Raw genomic sequence first — 19,121 nt, forward strand, 5'->3', positions numbered from 1 at the left:
CCACTAATTGTGCAAGTTCTCCCACTTGAAAATATTAGAGAGGCCTGTAATTGTCAACATGGGTAAACCTCAACCATGAGAGACATAATGTGGAAAAAAACCAGAAAATTAAGTTGTTTGATTTTTAAAGAATTTACTGTATTTGCAAATCATGGTGGAAAATAAGTATTTGGTCAATACCAAAAGTTCATCTCAATACTTTGTTATGTACCCTTTGTTGGCAATAACGGAGGCCAAACGTTTTCTGTAACTCTTCACAGGCTTTTCACACACTGTTGCTGGTATTTTGGCCCATTCCTCCACGCAGATCTCCTCTAGAGCTGTGATGTTTTTAGAGCTGTCATTGGGCAACACGGGACTTTCAAGTTCCTCCACAGATTTTCTATGGGGTTAAGATCTGGAGACTGGCTAGGCCACTCCAGGACCGTGAAATGCTTCTTACGAAGCCACTCCTTTGTTGCCCTGGCTGTGTGTTTGGGATCATTGTCATGCTGAAAGACCCACCCACGTCTCATCTTCAATGCCCTTGCTGATGGAAGGAGATTTTCACTCAAAATCTCTCAATACATGGCCCCATTCAATCTTTCCATTACACAGATCAGTCGTCCTGGTCCCTTTGCAGAAAAACAGCCCCAAAGCATGATGTTTCCACCCCCATGCTTCACAGTGGGTACGGTGTTTTTCGGATGCAATTCAGTATTCTTTCTCCTCCAAACACGAGAACCTGTGTTTCTACCAAAAAGTTCTATTTTGGTTTCATCTGACAATAACACATTCTCCCAGTCCTCTTCTGGATCATCCAAATGCGCTCTAGCGAACCGCAGACGGGCCTGGACGTGTACTTTCTTCAGCAGGGGGACACGTATGGCAGTGATGGATATGAGTCCCTGGCGGCGCATTGTGTTACTGATAGTAGCCTTTGATACTGTGGTCCCAGCTCTCTCTAGGTCATTCACTAGGTCCCCCCGTGTGGTTCTGGCATTTTTGCTCACCGTTCTTGTTATCATTTTGACGCACACGGGGGGAGATCTTGCATGGAGCCCAGATCGAGGGAGATTATCAGTGGTGTTGTATGTCTTCCATTTTCTAATAATTTCTCCCACAGTTGATTTCTTTACACCAAGCATTTTACCTATTGCAGATTCAGGCTTCCCAGCCTGGTGCAGGTCTACAATTTTGTCTCTGGTGTCCTTCGACAGCTCTTTGGTCTTGGCCATAGTGGAATTTGGAGTGTGGCTGTCTGAGATTGTGGACAGGTGTCTTTTATACTGATAATGAGTTAAAACAGGTGCCATTAATACAGGTAACGAGTGGAGCCTCGTTAGACCTCGTTATAAGTGGTTAGACCTCTTTGACAGCCAGAAATCTTGCTTGTTTGTGGGTGACCAAATACTTATTTTCCATTTTAATTTGGAAATAAATTCTTTCAAAATCAAACAATGTGATTTTCTGTTTTTTTCCCGCATTCTGTCTCTCATGGTTGAGGTTTACCCATGTTGACAATTACAGGCCTCTCTAATCTTTTCAAGTAGGAGAACTTGCACAATTGGTTGTTTACTAAATACTTATTTTCCCCACTGTATAGTACAGGCGATGTCTCTGTAGATCAGCGGTCTCAAACCGACTCCACAAAGGGCCGCAGTGGGTCCTGGTTTTTGTTCCAACAGATCCAGCACAAACAGTTCAACCAATGAGGTTTCTACTAACATAAGCAGCACCTGATTGCAATCAACTGATTACACTTGTAAGAAACCAGATTGGTGAAAAGGTATTTGTCTCGTTTGGTTGGAATGAAATCCAGTACCCCCTGCGGCCCTTTGAGGACCGGTTTGAGACCACTGCTGTAGATGCTTCACAAGCAACAAATGTGCGCACAGGTTCTCTTTCACTCGTCTCACGTCCACTTCTTAGTAGCTGCTCTGCGCTTCCTGCGGCAAAATAAAAGCATGCATCACAAGACTAAAGTCAACATTATCTTTTTTTTTTTTTTTTTTTTAATAACTGGCTGGAGAAAATGGCGGACAAGACTGCAGCGTCGTAAAGCCGAAATCACGTAAGTTGGGTACATCATAACCTGGGACTACCTGTATATACAGTGCTGGCCAAAATTATTGGCACCCCTGCAATTCTGTCAGATAATGCTCAATTTCTCCCAGAAAATGATTGCAATCACAAATGCTTTGGTCCTGCTGGAAGACCCATGACGTCTGAGGGAGACCCAGCTTTCTCACACTGGGCCTTACATTATGCTGCAAAATTTGTTGGTACATAAGGTAACCTCCGCCATGTTTGATTTTAAGAACCGCGTTTTTTTCTTTGAAGGCCTCGTTTTTTTCTCCAAAAAGCTCTACTTTTGTCTAATCTGATCAGAGAACATTCTTCCAGAATGTTTTTGGCTTCCTTAGGTAAGTTTTGGCAAACTCCAGCCTTGCTTTTGAATGTCTCTGGGTCAGAAGTGGGGTCTTCCTAGGTATCCTACCATAGAGTCCCTTTTCATTCAGACACCGACAGATAGTATGCACAGACACTGTTTTACCCTCGGACTGCAGGACAGCTTGAACTTGTTTGAATGTTTGTTGAGGTTCTTTATCCACCATCCACACAATCTTTCGTTGAAATCTCGTCAATTTTTCTTTTCCGTCCACATCTAGGGAGGTTAGCCACAGTGCCGTGGGCTTTACACTTATTGATGACACTTTGCATGGTAGGCAAAGGAACATTCAGGTCTTTTGAGATGGACTTGTAGCCTTGAGATTGCCCATGCTTCCTCACAATTTTGCTTCACAAGTCCTTAGACAGTTGTTCAGTCCTATTTATTTTCTCCATGCTCAATGTGGTACACACAAGGACACACAACAGAGGTTGAGTCAACTTTAATCCTTTTTAACTGGTTACAAGTGTGATTTAGTTATACACCGCCTGTTATGTGCCACAGGTAAGTAACAGGTGCTGCTAATTACACAAAGAAGCATCACATGATTTCTTTTAAAAGGTGCCAATACTTTTGTCTGTAGCATTTTTGGAGTTTTGTGTAAAAGGATTAAAAATAAAAAATCCATTCTCCTTTTTTTTCATTGCAAGCAAAATAAATGAAGATATTACTACCAAAGCATTTGTAATTGCAATCCTTTTCTGGGAGAAATTGAGCATTATCTGACAGAATTGCGGGGGGGTGGGGCAATACTTTTGGCCAGCACTGTACACACAGCACAGGCAAATTCATGTCTTTATTTTTCGTTTAAAATTTATTGCAATTTGTTTTTTAAAGTTTTTGTTAAAAAATATATTTTTTATACTGTATTACTCATAGCTTTTTTGTATTTTTTTCAAAACGTATTTTTCAATTTTTTTAAAATTTTTTTTTTATTACATACATACATTTATTATACTGTTTATTATCCCTTGTTTTTCGCGGTTAATGGGGACCAGAACTTGCCGCGATAAGTGAAAAACCGCGAAGTAGAGCCCCCCCAACCCCCCTTATTTTTTTTTTGTGTGTGTGTTCAATGTATTTCTTCAGATTTAGCATTGGAAAGATATATATATATATATATATATATATGATTAGTTGAAAAAAAAATTGAAATTTGTAAACAAAAAACGTATGTTTTCTGAGTGAAAAATGGCCGGCGCCATCTTGAAAAATTTGTGCTGCGAACTTCCAGTTTAGACAAAACGTCTAGAGTTGCGGTTGAAGTTAGCAGTGTGTTGACTAAGTCAAAATCAAATCAAATGAGCCCACTAATCTTCTAAAAATGGACAACATACAACGCACAACGTAAAGGGTCCTGGACTTTCTGTGCTGTGCGTGGCTTTGTGAACTGGAAAATGCTCGTCCCAAGACTTCATAATTTATTGACGGGGCTGATAAATAGGGGGCCCGCATTGTTGGTGAGGATTTCAAAGCTGACCGAGTGGACAAAGGCCTTTTTTTTGTTGAAAATAAATGTCTCAAATCCCCAAATTCTTCATAGATATGGACGTAAAACAGTCTTGATTCTTGGTTAAAAGCAGAAAAAACAGTGCAATAAGCATTTATTTTACGTAAATATGCCGAATTACAATGCTAGTCTGTTCCTGAATGTAGCTAGCGGTCGCTTGATGTAAACAGAGCTTTTCCGGTGAAAATGATTGTGAATAAATGCTTAAATCCCCAAATTATTTATAGATATAGGTGTGATACAGTCTCTCGATTCTTGGTTAAAAGCAACAAAAAAAAAACTCTGCAGTAAGCATTTATTTTACGTAAATACAGTATGTCAAAGTATAAAGCTAGTCTGTGGCGATGGCGTTGCGCAGTGGCTGGCAAAATTGACCCGTCAATACAATTATGAAGTCTATGGCCTGTCATTATTAAATGCTTTATTGAGTGAGTCCACTCAAGCTGCTCACTTACACACAGTGAGTTGCCACAGCAGCTGTTTAAGAAGTTAAACGATGATTGACGCATGCTTCACTTTGATGCTTAGGCTTCTAGGCATCTGTGGCAAGATCAAACATTAAACGTTTGTAAATCATTGTTAACTTTATTAAGCAACTCCAGTGTACTGCCTGACCAAGAAAAGGAGCAGGTAGGAGACTACGTGAGCGGATTGGGACAGCTCATCTGTATCTATTTTTTTTTAATTGAAGGGAAAAAATCCGCAATGGACTGAGGGCGTGAAATTTGAAGCGCGAATGAGCAGGTTATCACTGTATTATACAGGGTGATTCAAAAAGAATGTGCCAAAAAACAATAACTAGCTGGATACAAGTACATTATTGTATATTACAAGTTTTTATTTAATGCTTAACAAGTGCTCAATGTGACCACTACCAGCTGCACGGACAACATCAAGTCGATATGACTTTTAATTTGTTAAAATAACTTCCTTGTTAAAAAGATTCTTAATTCTTATTTTAATTGTTAGTAAATTATTAATTAATACATTCTAATTGATTATCAGTCTATTTTAATGATTTTAAAATGAATAAATGTGTGATGGTTTTGACATTCTTTTTGAATCACCTTGTATGATTGCCTTGAGCAAAATATGTGTGGGCAACACTAATCCTACAATTTAATGTCAAACGGGGGCCACAAAATACTGTCCCATGGCCCACTGGTTTGAGACACTTTGTCCTGTATGAATGTAATAAAGCGGGGGGGAATTCTCCCCCCCCAAAAATCATAATTAGTCCTTAAAACTAGGAGTGAGCTAACTGGTTAGGTTGTTTTTGTTTTTTAAAACATAATTTGTGCATGAAAGGACTAAACAAACAAAAAAGTCCAGCAGGGCCGAGAACCAAAAGTTGTATTTGCAATGTGGAAAAATGGATTTTGCCGTGTGGTTTTTTTTATTTATTTTATTTTGCCATGTGACAAAATTGATTTTGCCATGTGGCATTTGTGGCAAAATGTATTTTGCCATGTGGCATTTTTTTGCCACATGGCAAAATGGATTTTGGTTTGTTTGTTTTTCTGCCACGTAATATGAATGGAAAATTTGGACGTGCATAGCTGTCAAAGTCATAGCCAGACTTGGTTGCCACTTGAATGCCAATGTGATGTAAAGTGTATGGTCAAAAATCACATCCACACGTTTTTCTGCCATTTAATATGAATAGAAAATTTGTGCATAGCCTGACTTGGGTGCCAGTTGAATGTCATTGTGCTATAATGGTAAGTGGATGGTCAAAAGTCACAGCCACACGTTTTTCCTGCTATTTAAAATGAATGGAAAATTTGGACGTGCGTAGTCGACAACGGCATGGATGTGCATGGCCTGCAAAAAAGCCATATATAACAAAATGACACATTCCAATAAAATGTCAAAACACATTTTGTCACATGACAAAAAATGCCACATGGCAAAATCAATTCTGCCACATGGCAAAAAAATGCCACATGGCAGAATCATTTTTTTCAGATGGCAAAAAAAATGACACATAACAAAGAAAAAGCGCCACATGGCAAAATCAATTTTGCCACATGGCAAAAAAAAAGTGCCACTTGACAAAAAAAAAATGCCACCTGATAAAATCCATTTTGCCACATGGCAAATACCACTTTTGGTTCTCGCGCTCTCAAAAAGTTACTAAAAAAAAAATAGTCGTGGCCTCAGCGTGTCGCTGTTGTTACCTCACACTTGCCGTAAAAGAGGAGGAGCCGAGTCAAACGCTTGCTTGCGTGGACTTTGTCGTCACGCTGGCGTGTCGTGCAGCTCGCGTGGATGCCCACCCCCCTCCCACTACCCACCTTCTTCCCCATCGGTCCCTCGGCTTGATTGAGCGGAGCGAGTGGACGCTGCTGTCCGAACCCCAAACGCTGATGTGGGCGTTGCGTTGAACGAGAAACCGTCACCATCATCTTCAGCCATACTGGTGAGTGGGGACTTTCTAAACCATCATTTTAACAACACTTGGTGAAGATTTTTTTTTAATCACGTTCGCTTTTGAATTGGAACTGCTTAATAAATGAATGGCATCCAGGAATCTTACGCATTGATTTGGATTTAAGTCGATGTTCAATTACACTATTTATGCACCTGTGGAAAGAAATACGAGACTTGTTTCCAGCTAATCATGCTTGACATTGAATTTTGGGGTGGTCAGTTTTTCTGAATTGCTGCGTGACAGCAGATAACAAATTTATCATGTTAAAGAAATGTAAAGTGAAATCATGTTATTGAAAGACATTTCTATTCATTATTAAAACTAATACAATTTTAAATGATTAAAAAAAAAAAACCATTACTGTTTTGTTTTGTTTTTTTATTTTTTATTTTTACAAAGACTAAAAGTGTATCAGCAATTCCACAAATGGTTCAGTGTTTTACTTTGATAATTCAGAAAAAAAAATAAAAAATTAAGCGATTATTTTAAGAAGGTCTCAAACTAATGATTTAATGGTATTTGCCTGTTGGGCTATGAATATATTTGACTTGACTGTAGTGCTGCAACGGTTAATCGTTTTACTCGAGTAATTCGATAAGAATAAAGATTCAAGTTAAATTTTGCCACTTCGAGTATTCGTTTAATTAAAGTGGCGATGTCATGGTTTGTTTTGAAAGTGTTTGCATTTAGTTTTATTGATTTAGATGAAGACACTGCCTTCCAGTGGCGACAGTGAATATGACACAACTTATTTCACATTGCTGAATCCAGCTGCTTCCTGTTAGGACCAACATAAGTTAGGTTTTTGTTTGAGCTAATGTTTTTTTTTTAATGCAGTCATAATTTAGTTTATTGGTATATGGCGGAAAACACAAGGCTGAAAAAGCAGTTTCTGCTCTTGCACCCCTCTTTAAAATAAACTGTTGTATTGTAAGCCAAAAGAACTGTTGTATTTGATAGAACAATGTCGATATGCTGCCATAACAGATACATGGTGCATTAAGCCCCCAAACTATTTTTAATTTGTCCGTTTTATCCTGAAAAGCCCCGTTTACAGACGTTGCGCAACCTCTATTGTTTCAACCCAGCCATAAAACAAGGTTAATGAATTATATCTATTATTCAAAATGTCTGTCGTTTTTAGCTTAGAATCATTCATTGATGTTTAATATTTTGTTTAAAAAAAAAAACTTTAAAAAATTATTCATTCACTCACATATTTTGAACTTTTAAACAAATTACGTCACAATGAAAAAAATGGTGTCTGTAAAAAAGACACATATACCTCATAACGATTGCTTAATTGTATTTTTTTTTTTACTTTTGCATTTTCTCCGGTATGTTAGATGATAAATAATCGATCCAAACAAAGAAAAATTGGAGAGAAAAAAAAAACGTTTAAATGGGTAAATATATGAAAATCTCAATCACTCCTTGATGTCTGCGATTTCTGCATTGCGGCCTTTGCTATATTACCATGTTTCACCCATAAAATCCCAAAAAAATCCAGCTGTGGCCATTCACAGCTGTGTCATGACACTCAGTGATACATGCTACATGGAATTTTCGGATCGAAACAAGGTAAGTACGCGATAATATCTCGTTAAAGTCATGGCGTCTGTAATTCTGCTCTCACGTGCTCTCACCTCCAGATCGGGTTTGCTGTTTAAATTTTTTTTTTTTTTTTTTAAATGCCCTCCTGTTCAAAATTTTTCTTCCCCCCAAAAATTGAGATTTTAAGCTTTCCAATGATGTATCACATGTGGATATCGGACAATTTTGAAATTTGGCCAAATTGGTGGTCTCAGAGCGGAACTTCAAGTCACCTGAGTGTTTTCCGCCATATATTGCCGTTTTTTGTTGTTGTTTTTTTTTTGGTTTTTTTTGTGGGAATATGTGTTTGAACCATTTGTGAAGAGGATTGTTAAAAAAAAAAAAAAAAAAAAGCATTTTATAGCATTTAAGCTAGCGGACTTTTGCTATAAAAGTAGGTAAAATAAGTTAGCCAATTGTTCTTTTGTTGTACTTAGATCCTCGTTCATTTATTTTTTTCATGCCGTTTGAGGCTCAGCTCAGTTATTTAAATTTTCTATGTTGCTTATCTGATTACGCAATTATTCGAACTAACTAGTTCATCGATTAATCATTTTAATCTGCAGTTTCGCCCCGTCTGTCATTACAGCGTTCTAGCGTCCCCAGCTGGAGGATGACGTCGGCAGGCTCATAAATTTAATCTGATTTAGAATTCAGCCCATTGAGCATGAATTATTCAGAACGAGGAAAATGCGACGAAGAGAGCAGCAAAATGTCATTGTTTCAATCGCTCTACTACAATATTTATACAGTATTTTTCCCAAATTGCGAAATAAATGATGTGGTCATGACAAATAACAATATTGTGCTAAATGGAAGATGAAATATTAAAAATGCATTTATTCAGTACCGCATGGCAAAATTACTCCTTAATGGTCAAAACTGTCGACTTCTTGCACCTCCCGAACTATGTTTTATGCCACCGGAGTTAGTCCAGGTTTTTCATTCCCCTGCCCCGGCTTCGGAGAGTGCAAACAAAGCAGGAGGCGTGACAGCTAGCAGCTAACCAAGTGGCGTTTCCAAGTCTTATTCTCGCCTTTCCAAGCAAAAAATCACACAAAACTACCCCAGATCATGTCACACGGCGGTGGGGTTGTGAATTGTCATCACCGATCGGCAACCCACCCGGCGGCGAGCAAGTTACAGCTTGTCGTTCCCCTGCTGCGGGCAGGAGAGCTCGTTTGCTGGGGAAGCAGCTGGAGAATGACCGCAGGACAAACCAGCTGACATCGGAGGAGGGCGTAGCTGCCTGAGCTCAACCCGAGGATAGTGGTCTATTGCCGAGCAGACGAAGAGGCAGAGGGGGCTGGAAGTCGTACCGATATGGAGAACCGCACGGCAGAGGATAGCGCTCTCCCGGCGAGCACGCGAAGAGGACCGAGGGGTGTGTGCGACAAGCTGCTGGTCGTCGGCCCAGAGGCATTCTCGGTTGAGCAGGAGCATTGTCAACCACAAAATGCAAGCCACATTCCTATTAAAACGTGTGCCATGATCCCAATATTTGACATAATACAAAATACGATGTTTACTCACCTCCTGGTAAGTCCATTGGTCCCACAGTTTTCAGACTTGTTTTGGCCAATCTTGGGATGAACGGGAACTTTTTGAAACCCAAAAAGGCTCACACACCTCTCCCTGGTGCAGCAACAAAACCCTGCAGCACATTTGGCTGGCATGATGCGAAAAATAAACAAATTAATCCGCAAAACCAGCTGAATCCACTGTCCATCTGCATGCTATAAAACAATGCCGTATTCTGACACGCTTACTCGGGTGATGTCACATTCACATTCTTTTTCAATACAGGAAGTTATTCATTTACATGGCGCAAGATTTAAAAATTGAATATATATATTGATCGCGTCCACACGCATCCAAGTGGTCCATTTTATTCAGGACCATGAAATACCGCGTGAAATATGAAATAAACATTCTCTGTCATTGGCACTTTAAGTGTCGAATGCCATTCTAATGAAGCAGAAAGCGGCCACTTGAGAACTAAACAGATCCACCCTTGGGGAGGTCTGCACTCCCCTCACTGCCTTTCTAGTTGTTTTTATGCAGACAACAGTATCAGTTTATCGGATAAATTCCCCACGGTTATTCCTGATATTCCAGGAAGTACACTGCACGCAGTTTTCCAGATCGCTAGCTCAAGTTTCCCAGTTTGCACTACCAGTGGAACCAGATCCCAATGGAATCTAAACACTCATGTCAACAGACTTGAATGATGCAATTAGATCTCCCTGGGACTGAGTGCAGCAGAGTGCTGGAGATAACTGAGGAGCCAGTTTATACATACAGCATGTATATGTCTGTAGGTTGCCACAGCAACATCTGCAATTTTCTGATTTGCTCTTTAGAGGACAGCAACCTCCTCACAATCATATCAGGCAAAGAGAGGAAAACAGCTTTTCAAAAGAAGCCAACTGTACAGTATATACAGTGGTGCAAGTAAGTATTTCGTCCACCACCAATTGTGCAAGTTCTCCTACTTGAAAAGATTAGAGAGGCCTGTAATTTTCAACATGGGTAAACCTCAACCATGACAGACAGAATGTGGAAAAAAACAAAATTCTTTAAAAATCAAACAATGTGATTTTCTGTTTGTTTCCAAATTAGAGTGGAAAATAAGTATTTGGTCACCTACAAACAAGCAAGATTTCTGGCAGTCAAAGAGGTCAAACTTCTAACGAGGTCTAACGAGGCTCCACTCGTCACCTGTATTAATGGCACCTGTTTTAACTCATTATCAGTATAAAAGACACCTGTCCACAACTTTAGTCAGTCACACTCCAAACTCCACAATGGCCAAGACCAAAGAGCAGTCGAAGGACACCAGAGACAAAATTGTAGACCTGTGCCAGGCTGGGAAGACTGAATCTGCAATAGGTAAAATGCTTGGTGTAAAGAAATCAACTGTGGGAGCAATTATGAGAAAATGGAAGACATACAAGACCACTGATAATCTCCCTCGATCTGGGGCTCCATGCAAGATCTCAATCCGTGGCAACAAAATGATAACAAGAACGGTGAGCAAAAATCCCAGAACCACACGGGGGGACCTAGTGAAGTGAATGACCTAAAAAAAATATTCCTAAACAAAAGTAATTATCTGCAACATGGAAGCATTTGCATGGTTGAGCACCAACGTGTTAGCTGGGACCATAGTAGCAAAGGCTACTATCAGTAACACAATGCGCCGCCAGGGACTCAAATCCTGCACTGCCAGACGTGTCCCCCTACTGAAGCAAGTGCACGTCCAGGTCCGTCTGCGGTTCGCTAGGGACTATTTGGATGATCCAGAACAGGACTGGGAGAATGTGTTATGGTCAGATGAAACCAAAATAGAACTTTTGGTAGAAACACAGGTTCTTGTGTTTGGAGGAGAAAGAATACTGAATTGCATCCGAAGAACACCGTACCCACTGTGAAGCATGGGGGTGGAAACATCATGCTTTGGGGCTGTTTTTCTGCAAAGGGACCAGGACGACTGACGACTGTAAAGGAAAGAATGAATGGGGCCATATATCGAGAGATTTTGAGTGAAAATCTCCTTCCATCAGCAAGGACATTGAAGATGAGACGTGGCTGGGTCTTTCAGCATGACAATGATCCCAGACACACAGCCAGGGCAACAAAGGAGTGGCTTCGTAAGAAGCATTTTAAGGTCCTGGAGTGGCCTAGCCAGTCTCCAGATCTCAACCCCATAGAAAATCTGTGGAGGGAGTTGAAACTTAAGCGAGAGCATGAGAGACCATAATTAAAGACACCATGATTTTAACCAGATAATATTGTGTGTTTACTTTCTTTTGATCCAAAAACTCCCTGTAGCATGTCTCACTGAGTGTCAAGACACAGCTGTGAATGGCCATAGCCGTACTTTGTGGGGATTTTATGGGTATAACATGGTAATATAACAAGGGACGCAATGCAGAAATCGCAGACGTCAAGGAGTGGTCGAGATTTTCTTTTTAATTTATTTACCCTTTTAAACGTGTTTTTTTGGATCGATTATCATCTAACATATCGGGGAAAGTGCGACAGTAACAAAAAAATAATAATACAACCGATAGTTATGAAGTAAATATCCGTGACTTGTTTACAGATGATTTTTTTCATTGTGACGTAATTTTTAAAAAAGTTTAAAATATGCAAGTGAATAATTTAAAAAGTCTTTTTTTTTTTTTTTTTTTTTTTTAACGAAATATTAGACAGCAATTAATGATTCTAAGCTAAATATTATAGACATTTCGAATTATCAATATAATTACTTACCTTCTTTTTATGGCTTGGTCAAAACAAAAGGGGTTACGCGACGTCTGTACACGGGGACTTCCAGGGTAAAATGGACAAATTAAAAATAGTTCAAGAACTTAATGTGTCATGAATCTGCTATGGTAGCATATGGACATTGTTGTATCAAACACAACAGTTCTTTTGGCTTACAATACAACCCTTTATTTTAAAGAGGGGTGCAAGAGCAGAAACTGCTTTTTCAGTCTTGTCTGTGTTTGTGTGTGCCATCATAATGTGCGGATGCGCAATACTCTCATTGCAAGGATGTGCAATATAGGTAGTTCCCGGGTTACGACGCCCCCGACTTACGTGATTTCTACTTTACGACGCCGGCGTGTCGTCCGCCATTTTGTCTCCAGTTGTGCTTCTTTTTTTTTTTTTTTTTTTCGCAGTTATTTCGTCTAAAGGTTGTTCTACCAAGTATTAGGCTGAGGGTGCATTACTTTTGTCCGGCCCATTTTTGAAGTTTTGTGTAAAATGATATTGCTTTAATTTTTTTTTCATTCTCTTTTGTGTTTTTTCATTGCAAGCAAAATAAATGAAGATACTACTAGCAAAGCATTTGTAATCGTAATCATTTTCTGGGGGAAATTGAGCATTATCTGACAGAATTGCAGGGGTGCCAATACTTTTGGCCAACTGTGTATGTGGAAATTTGTTCATGGTAAAATTGATGTGTTTAATTACAGTGAGAGCACACCCAATCAGGTCGCTTTCTGTTTTGTACTAAGGAAGTGGAGTCCGATGCAGCAAGCAACGGTGTAAGATAAGCAGCTTGACCCCGTCTAAGTTGCTGAAATCAAGCTCTAAATAAGCTTCATAATTCACATCGACTTACCTATTTGTTCACTACGTTGCATCTGTGATTTAAAAATAAAATTCAGAGACGTATATGTATATGTTCTTCATCCTCCTACTTATTATCCGTGCATCTTAACATTTCTGAGATAAGTCTCACCTGCTGAAAACCATAGCTAAAAAAACAAAACCTCAAAATCGCAGTGGGTGTCAAATGGGGCCCTGGGGAACACCACCTCAATGTTTTTTCAGGGTTGGGCAGCTAAAGAAAACTATTGTCATCATGCATACAAATGAAAATCCCCATTCACTCATTCATTCATTCATCTTCTGAACCACTTATCTTCGCGATGGTTGCGGGGGTGCTGGGGCTAACCCAAGTAACAACGGGCAGGAGGCAGGTTAAACCCTGAACTGGTTGCCAGCCAGTTGCAGAAAAATTCAAATTTACATTTCGGGAATAGTTATGGCTCTAAGACGGAACCCTGAGGAACTCCGTGACCTAAATCGAGCCTATTCAAAGTAAACTCATCTGATTTTTTCTTATTTTCCCCCCAGGATTCTTGCCGCTCTGCTATGCCTCCTCACTTTTCGCGTTGACAGTCTTGTCGTCTTCGGCATGGGTTCCCGCAGCCAAGGCTTCTTCCCCCACCACCATCACCAACGCAGCTCGTCGGCGGCGCCCCCGCTGTCGACGGTGCCCCGGCTCCTGCCCGAAGGCGGCATGGCCCAGATCACGCCGGGCCTGTTCCTGAGCCGCGGAAACGTGGCGTCCAACCGCGGCCTGCTGCTGTCCAAGGGGATCACCTGCGTGGTCAACGCCACGCTGGAGCTGCCCAACTTCAACTGGCCGCACGTGGAGTACGTCAAGGTGCCGTTGGCCGATGCGCCTCACTCGCCCATCTCGCTCTACTTTGACGGAGTGGCCGACAAGATTCACAGCGTGGGCCGCAAGCGCGGCGTCGTCTTGGTGCACTGCGCGGCGGGCGTCAGCCGCTCTGCCTCGCTGTGCCTGGCCTACCTCATGAAGTACCACCGCGTGTCGCTAGCCGACGCCCACGCCTGGGTGAAGGCCCGCCGCCCCGTCATCCGGCCCAACGGCGGCTTCTGGCGCCAGCTCATCGAGTATGAACGCAAGCTCTTCGGAAGGAACTCTGTCAAGATGGTGCAGACGCCCTACGGGGTCATCCCTGACGTCTACCAGAGAGAACGCCGCGGCCTGGCACCCTACTGGGGACTGTGAGGCGCGGTTTCGCTCCATGTCGTGTTTTTTTGGGCTGTGCTTGTCATGATGTCAATTGTACGGTAGCATTTTGGAGAGCGGCGTGCAGTGAACCCTCGAGGCTCGCCCTTAACTCATTGGCTGCCAGGTCATAAAAAGGAACAGACAACATATGACGTATGAATGACCTTTATGTGAAAAAACGGTTGCTCAAATAATTTAAGTATGCAAATTTTTTTTTTTTTTTTCAATCTGAGAAGAGAAACTAACGTTTAAAGGGATCCACGGATAGAAAGACTTGCAGTTCTTAAAAGATAAGCCTTATTTTGAGTTAAAGTAATGTGTTATTAAACCCTCTCTTGATGTTTTTGTTTTTATACAATTTGTAAAATTAGTTGAATTGTAGGTCGTAGTGGTGTGCAATCTTAGGCACCCCACGATTCGATTCGATTTTGATGATCGATGATCACGGTATTGACGATGATCACGGTTATCACGATTATCGATGCATCGTACATTACTAAATAATATAGTAGACAAACATTATTTATTTAAAATATCCTAATGATTTAACAGGAACGATGGAAACATGCCCATACAACAAAAACCTGCCCTTAAGCTGCTTTTTTATTCATTTATTTATTTATTTTTACAAGAAAGTGCAAAAACCTTAAACATTTTAAAGGGAGTACTTATATCACTCAACAATACAATAAAATGTACACAGGTGGAATTAATTCCACATTTTCTGGAAACAAACTTTGTTATTGGTTAAAAGAAGTGTTTTCACAGATTTCTGTACCATTTCGCATGTTTGTAGTGTTACCGCTGTACTTAATCATGGTTTTACACGTTCTGCATATGAAATACACGTGAGCGAATTAGCTAATTAGCTTAGCGCTCGGGGCTAACTATTAACACCTAAAAAACAACAACAATAAAGGCTAAACAGTACAAGAGGGTTCGTGTACTCACCTCTTGTTGATGCACACGGGTCTTAGCAACACACTCAGGATATTTTTCAATTGACATGACTTGGAACTACAGCTGGACATCTGAAAGACGAGGAGCAACAAACTATCTTCCCCTCTTGCTCTAAAAAATAACGTGCGCACAGCACACTTCTGTCCCTGCCTGTCTCATACACAAATTTATTTTCCAGTCTTTTGAAAAACACAATCTCTCAGTCAGTTACAGGCAGCATCCGTTATAACGTGCGTACGTCCGTTAAAGGTGTCCGGGCGGCAGACGTGTCTTGAATTTTGTTCCGCTACGAGCGACTGTCATAAAGTTATGAGGGAAAATCGTTTTTGAGCCTTTATGAATCGTAATCAAATCGTCACGTGTCGAATCGCGATGCATGTAATCATTGATTTTTTTGGAACTCCTCTAGTAGGTCGACGTTGTTGACGTCGCAAGGGCGGTGACATAAGTGGGTTACGCTGCCAGGCTTCCAGAGTATGACTAGCGATATAAACATGTCATTTGTTCAACCCTTTCAATTTGAACCCGAGAGGAACATTATTGAGCATGACAGCACTGTCAATTTTTCACAAAACGAGCAGCAAAAGCAAAACGAACAGGAACGACAGGATGCAAGGAGACAAGAGTAGGAAAAATCGGGTGTTCTGCCTAAATGTGCTACACTGGTGAAATGTGGCGAAGAAAGAGACAAGAAAGGCGAATTTGACACTCTAAGTCCGACTATGCACTTTCAGCTTATTTTGTTTTTTGATAAATACAGACAGAACATACTAAATAGGCCTTAAGAAAATAGTTAAACATAGTAATATCAAACAAGAGTGGTTTAAGTATGCTACCTGATAGAGCTGGGAATCTTTGGGCACCTAACGATTCGATTACGATTACGATTCAGAGGCTCCGATTCGATTATAAAACGATTATTGATGCACCCCCCTCCTTTTTTTTAAAAATTTATTTATTTATTTATTTATTTTTATGTTTTGTACTTTAGTTCCAAAATTGTTCAAAAATACTTTCAGGCTAAACCAAACTACTATTTCAGTATCAAGTCAACATATAGCAGTAAACAAATATACAAAAATAACAGTAAATAAAAAAAACTTTAGTCCCCATTCTGTATCAGCTGCTTTAAACTACATTCAATTAATTTAATGTTGTGAATCAACCGTTAAAGTTGTTAAAATTGCTCCAGTTATTTCATAATTTCCCTTTTGTCTACTTTCGACATGTGAAAGTTTTAAAACTATTTTAAAGATAGATTCAAGTCAATATTTTACCGATTTAGGAGTATTTTGGATAAAAAGTTAATTAGGTTTGCTTGGAAGGTTCGCTACAACAGCCTTGCAGGGACGTGTACTGCTTTAAGATGGCGGCCATTTACTAACGCCCACATCTAGCTTTTTGTAGGTGTGCTGCTAACGCTACCGAATCAATACTGCACCTAGTCCTATATAAATGATATCTACCGTAACATTATGCAACTTTGTTGCAGCTTTTCGGCAGCAGTCAGGTATGTTGTTGTGTTTTTTTTATCTCGTGGCATGAGTTGAGCTAGAGCCGTGAGTTGAGCATTGGCATTACCCGAGGGGCCGGGTAATGAGAAGCATGATGTTTAGCTACTCTCGCTCCGTTCCTCATTGACCGCGCGGCGCACTGAGTGTGTTGTATTTCGCTTTACTTGGCATATTTCAATAATCGGAATTTGGATGTTTGTGAATCGTTCTCGAATCTTCCACGGCCGAATTGTGAATAATCTAAGAATCGGAAATTTTGCACACCTCTACTACCTGACTAGTGTGGTCAACAGATCAACAGTCTGCTTTAAAGCTACCACAAGAAAACAGTTTAGCAAAAAGCTTAGAAGTATGAGAAGGAAATCCATGCGAAAAGTATTTTGAGGCAGTGAAAAGGTAATAAAAGACTCAATAAAAACACAACACTCGCCGCTTTTAACCGCTGAGCGCATGTGTTGGATGTTTCGCCGCGTAGAAGGAATGGCAGAATACCGGTAGTGTTCGTCCAGTGACAGTGAAACTACGTCATCACCCCGAGTGTCCATTGCGCGCATAAAACATGACACCCTCTGTAGGTCAAAACATGTACTACATATAGAATTTTAAAAAGATGGCAATGTTTTATGTGTCTCCAATAACATATTTTAGTAAAATAGAACAATTGTGGCTTATTACAGCCTACAAGTCTTTAAGTCCGAGGTTCCCTTTAAGGGCAAGTGACCTTTTTTTTTTTTTTTTTTTTTTTTTTTTTAAATAACAAAAACTTATTAACATCTGGTGTCCACATAAATGCATATTACATTTTGGGTCATGTAGACAATAGGACAAATATAATAACATTTTGTATACAAGTGTATCCTTGTATACAACATGGTATATTACACAACTCAAAATGTGACACCGGGACTTGCTGATATGATTAAAATAATAAAAACCAAAGTCAATTAAAAACAGAAATATATTCCTGTTATGGTCCCAAAGTATCACTTTAAATATTCTTCAAACTATATAAATGGCGAAAAACACTTAGGTGACTTGAAGTTCTTCTCTGAGACCCCCAATTTGGTCAACTTTTAAAATTGTCCGATATGCATGTGTGATACATTATTGGAAAGTTTGACATCTCAATTTTCTGGGGGAAGAACATTTTTGAACAGGAAGGTATTTTTTTTAATTAAAAAAGAAAAATTGCACAGCAAAACCCTATTTGGAGGTGAGAGCACACGGGAGCAGAATCAAAGACGCCATGAGTAAAACCCATTGGCAGTCCCCACTGCAGGTATCCAAGACTTTTTTTACAGACACCAATTTTTTCATTTTGGTGTAATTTGTTTAAAAGTTTAAAATATGGGCGATTGTCTTCGCCGATCGGCAAACTGCCCGGCGGAGAGCAATTTACAGCTCGTTTCCCTGCTACTACGGCCAGGAGAGCTCAGCTCGCCGAGGAAGCAGCTGGACAATGTTGCTAATGTGTATGAGGAGAGCTTTTTTACATGCCCATTCATGATCAAACGTAAGTAGTCCTTTATTTAAAGAAAGTTTGTAGTGTTTACTTTGTAATCACTGTATTCGAAGCTATTTTTAACACAAAGTTGCAATTTCTGATCGACTGGAAAATTTGACCGAACACCAAGCGCACCAAGAGGGCAAAAGCTGAGTATAGTGCTTGCCCGGAGGGGGGATGTGCGACATCTACTGGTCGTCGGCGGAGTGGACAAGGAGCATGTCAGCCACAAAATGCAAGCCACCTCCGTATTAAAATGATCCCAGTATTTGACATAATAAAAAGTACGATGTTTACTCACTTCCTCGTAAGTCCCATGGTCCCACAGTAGTAGGGCTTGTTTTGGCCAATATCCACCAGTGAATGGGAATCTTTTGAAACCCCAAAAAGGCACACACGCTTCTCCCTCCTACAGCAAGATTTTTCTGCAGCCAGTTGTCTGGCGTGATGAGAAAAATAAACGTATTAATCCGCAAAATCAGCTGAATCCATAGTCCTTTTATACAACAGTACTAGAGCTGAAACGAATACTCGAGCAACTCGAGTAATTCGAGTTTAAAAACTGATCTGAGTAATTTTATTCACCTCGAGTAATCGTTTATTTTGACAGTTCTAAGCATCACGTTTTGCTTGGACTACTTTTAATGCGGGACAACGCGCTGATGTCACGTGCGTAAAGGAAGAAGCACAAAAAAAAAACCTTACTGCAGCCGACAGCCGCTACAAACTACGCGTATCGTTGCTAAATACTAGCCCGCACGATGTTACGTTGGTAGCAGGTAGCGTCTGATGAAATGAAATTTGGGGAGTCGACACCTTGTGCAAAACTGCT

The 19,121-nt window shown here is 40.3% G+C and overlaps 1 protein-coding gene across 1 annotated transcript; it reads left to right on the plus strand.

Moving 5' to 3' along the window:
• Window positions 1-5,489: 5,489 nt before the first annotated feature.
• On the plus strand, window positions 5,490-17,548 carry LOC130917035 (dual specificity protein phosphatase 14-like). The gene is made up of 2 exons (XM_057838088.1): window positions 5,490-6,363; window positions 13,624-17,548. Exon 2 carries the CDS (start codon window positions 13,685-13,687, stop codon window positions 14,306-14,308), a length of 624 nt encoding a protein of 207 aa, XP_057694071.1. The 5' UTR covers window positions 5,490-6,363; window positions 13,624-13,684; the 3' UTR covers window positions 14,309-17,548.
• Window positions 17,549-19,121: the final 1,573 nt, after the last annotated feature.

Source organism: Corythoichthys intestinalis, chromosome 6, assembly GCF_030265065.1.
Source record: "Corythoichthys intestinalis isolate RoL2023-P3 chromosome 6, ASM3026506v1, whole genome shotgun sequence".
In the NCBI taxonomy this organism is placed as follows: Eukaryota; Metazoa; Chordata; class Actinopteri; order Syngnathiformes; family Syngnathidae; genus Corythoichthys; species Corythoichthys intestinalis.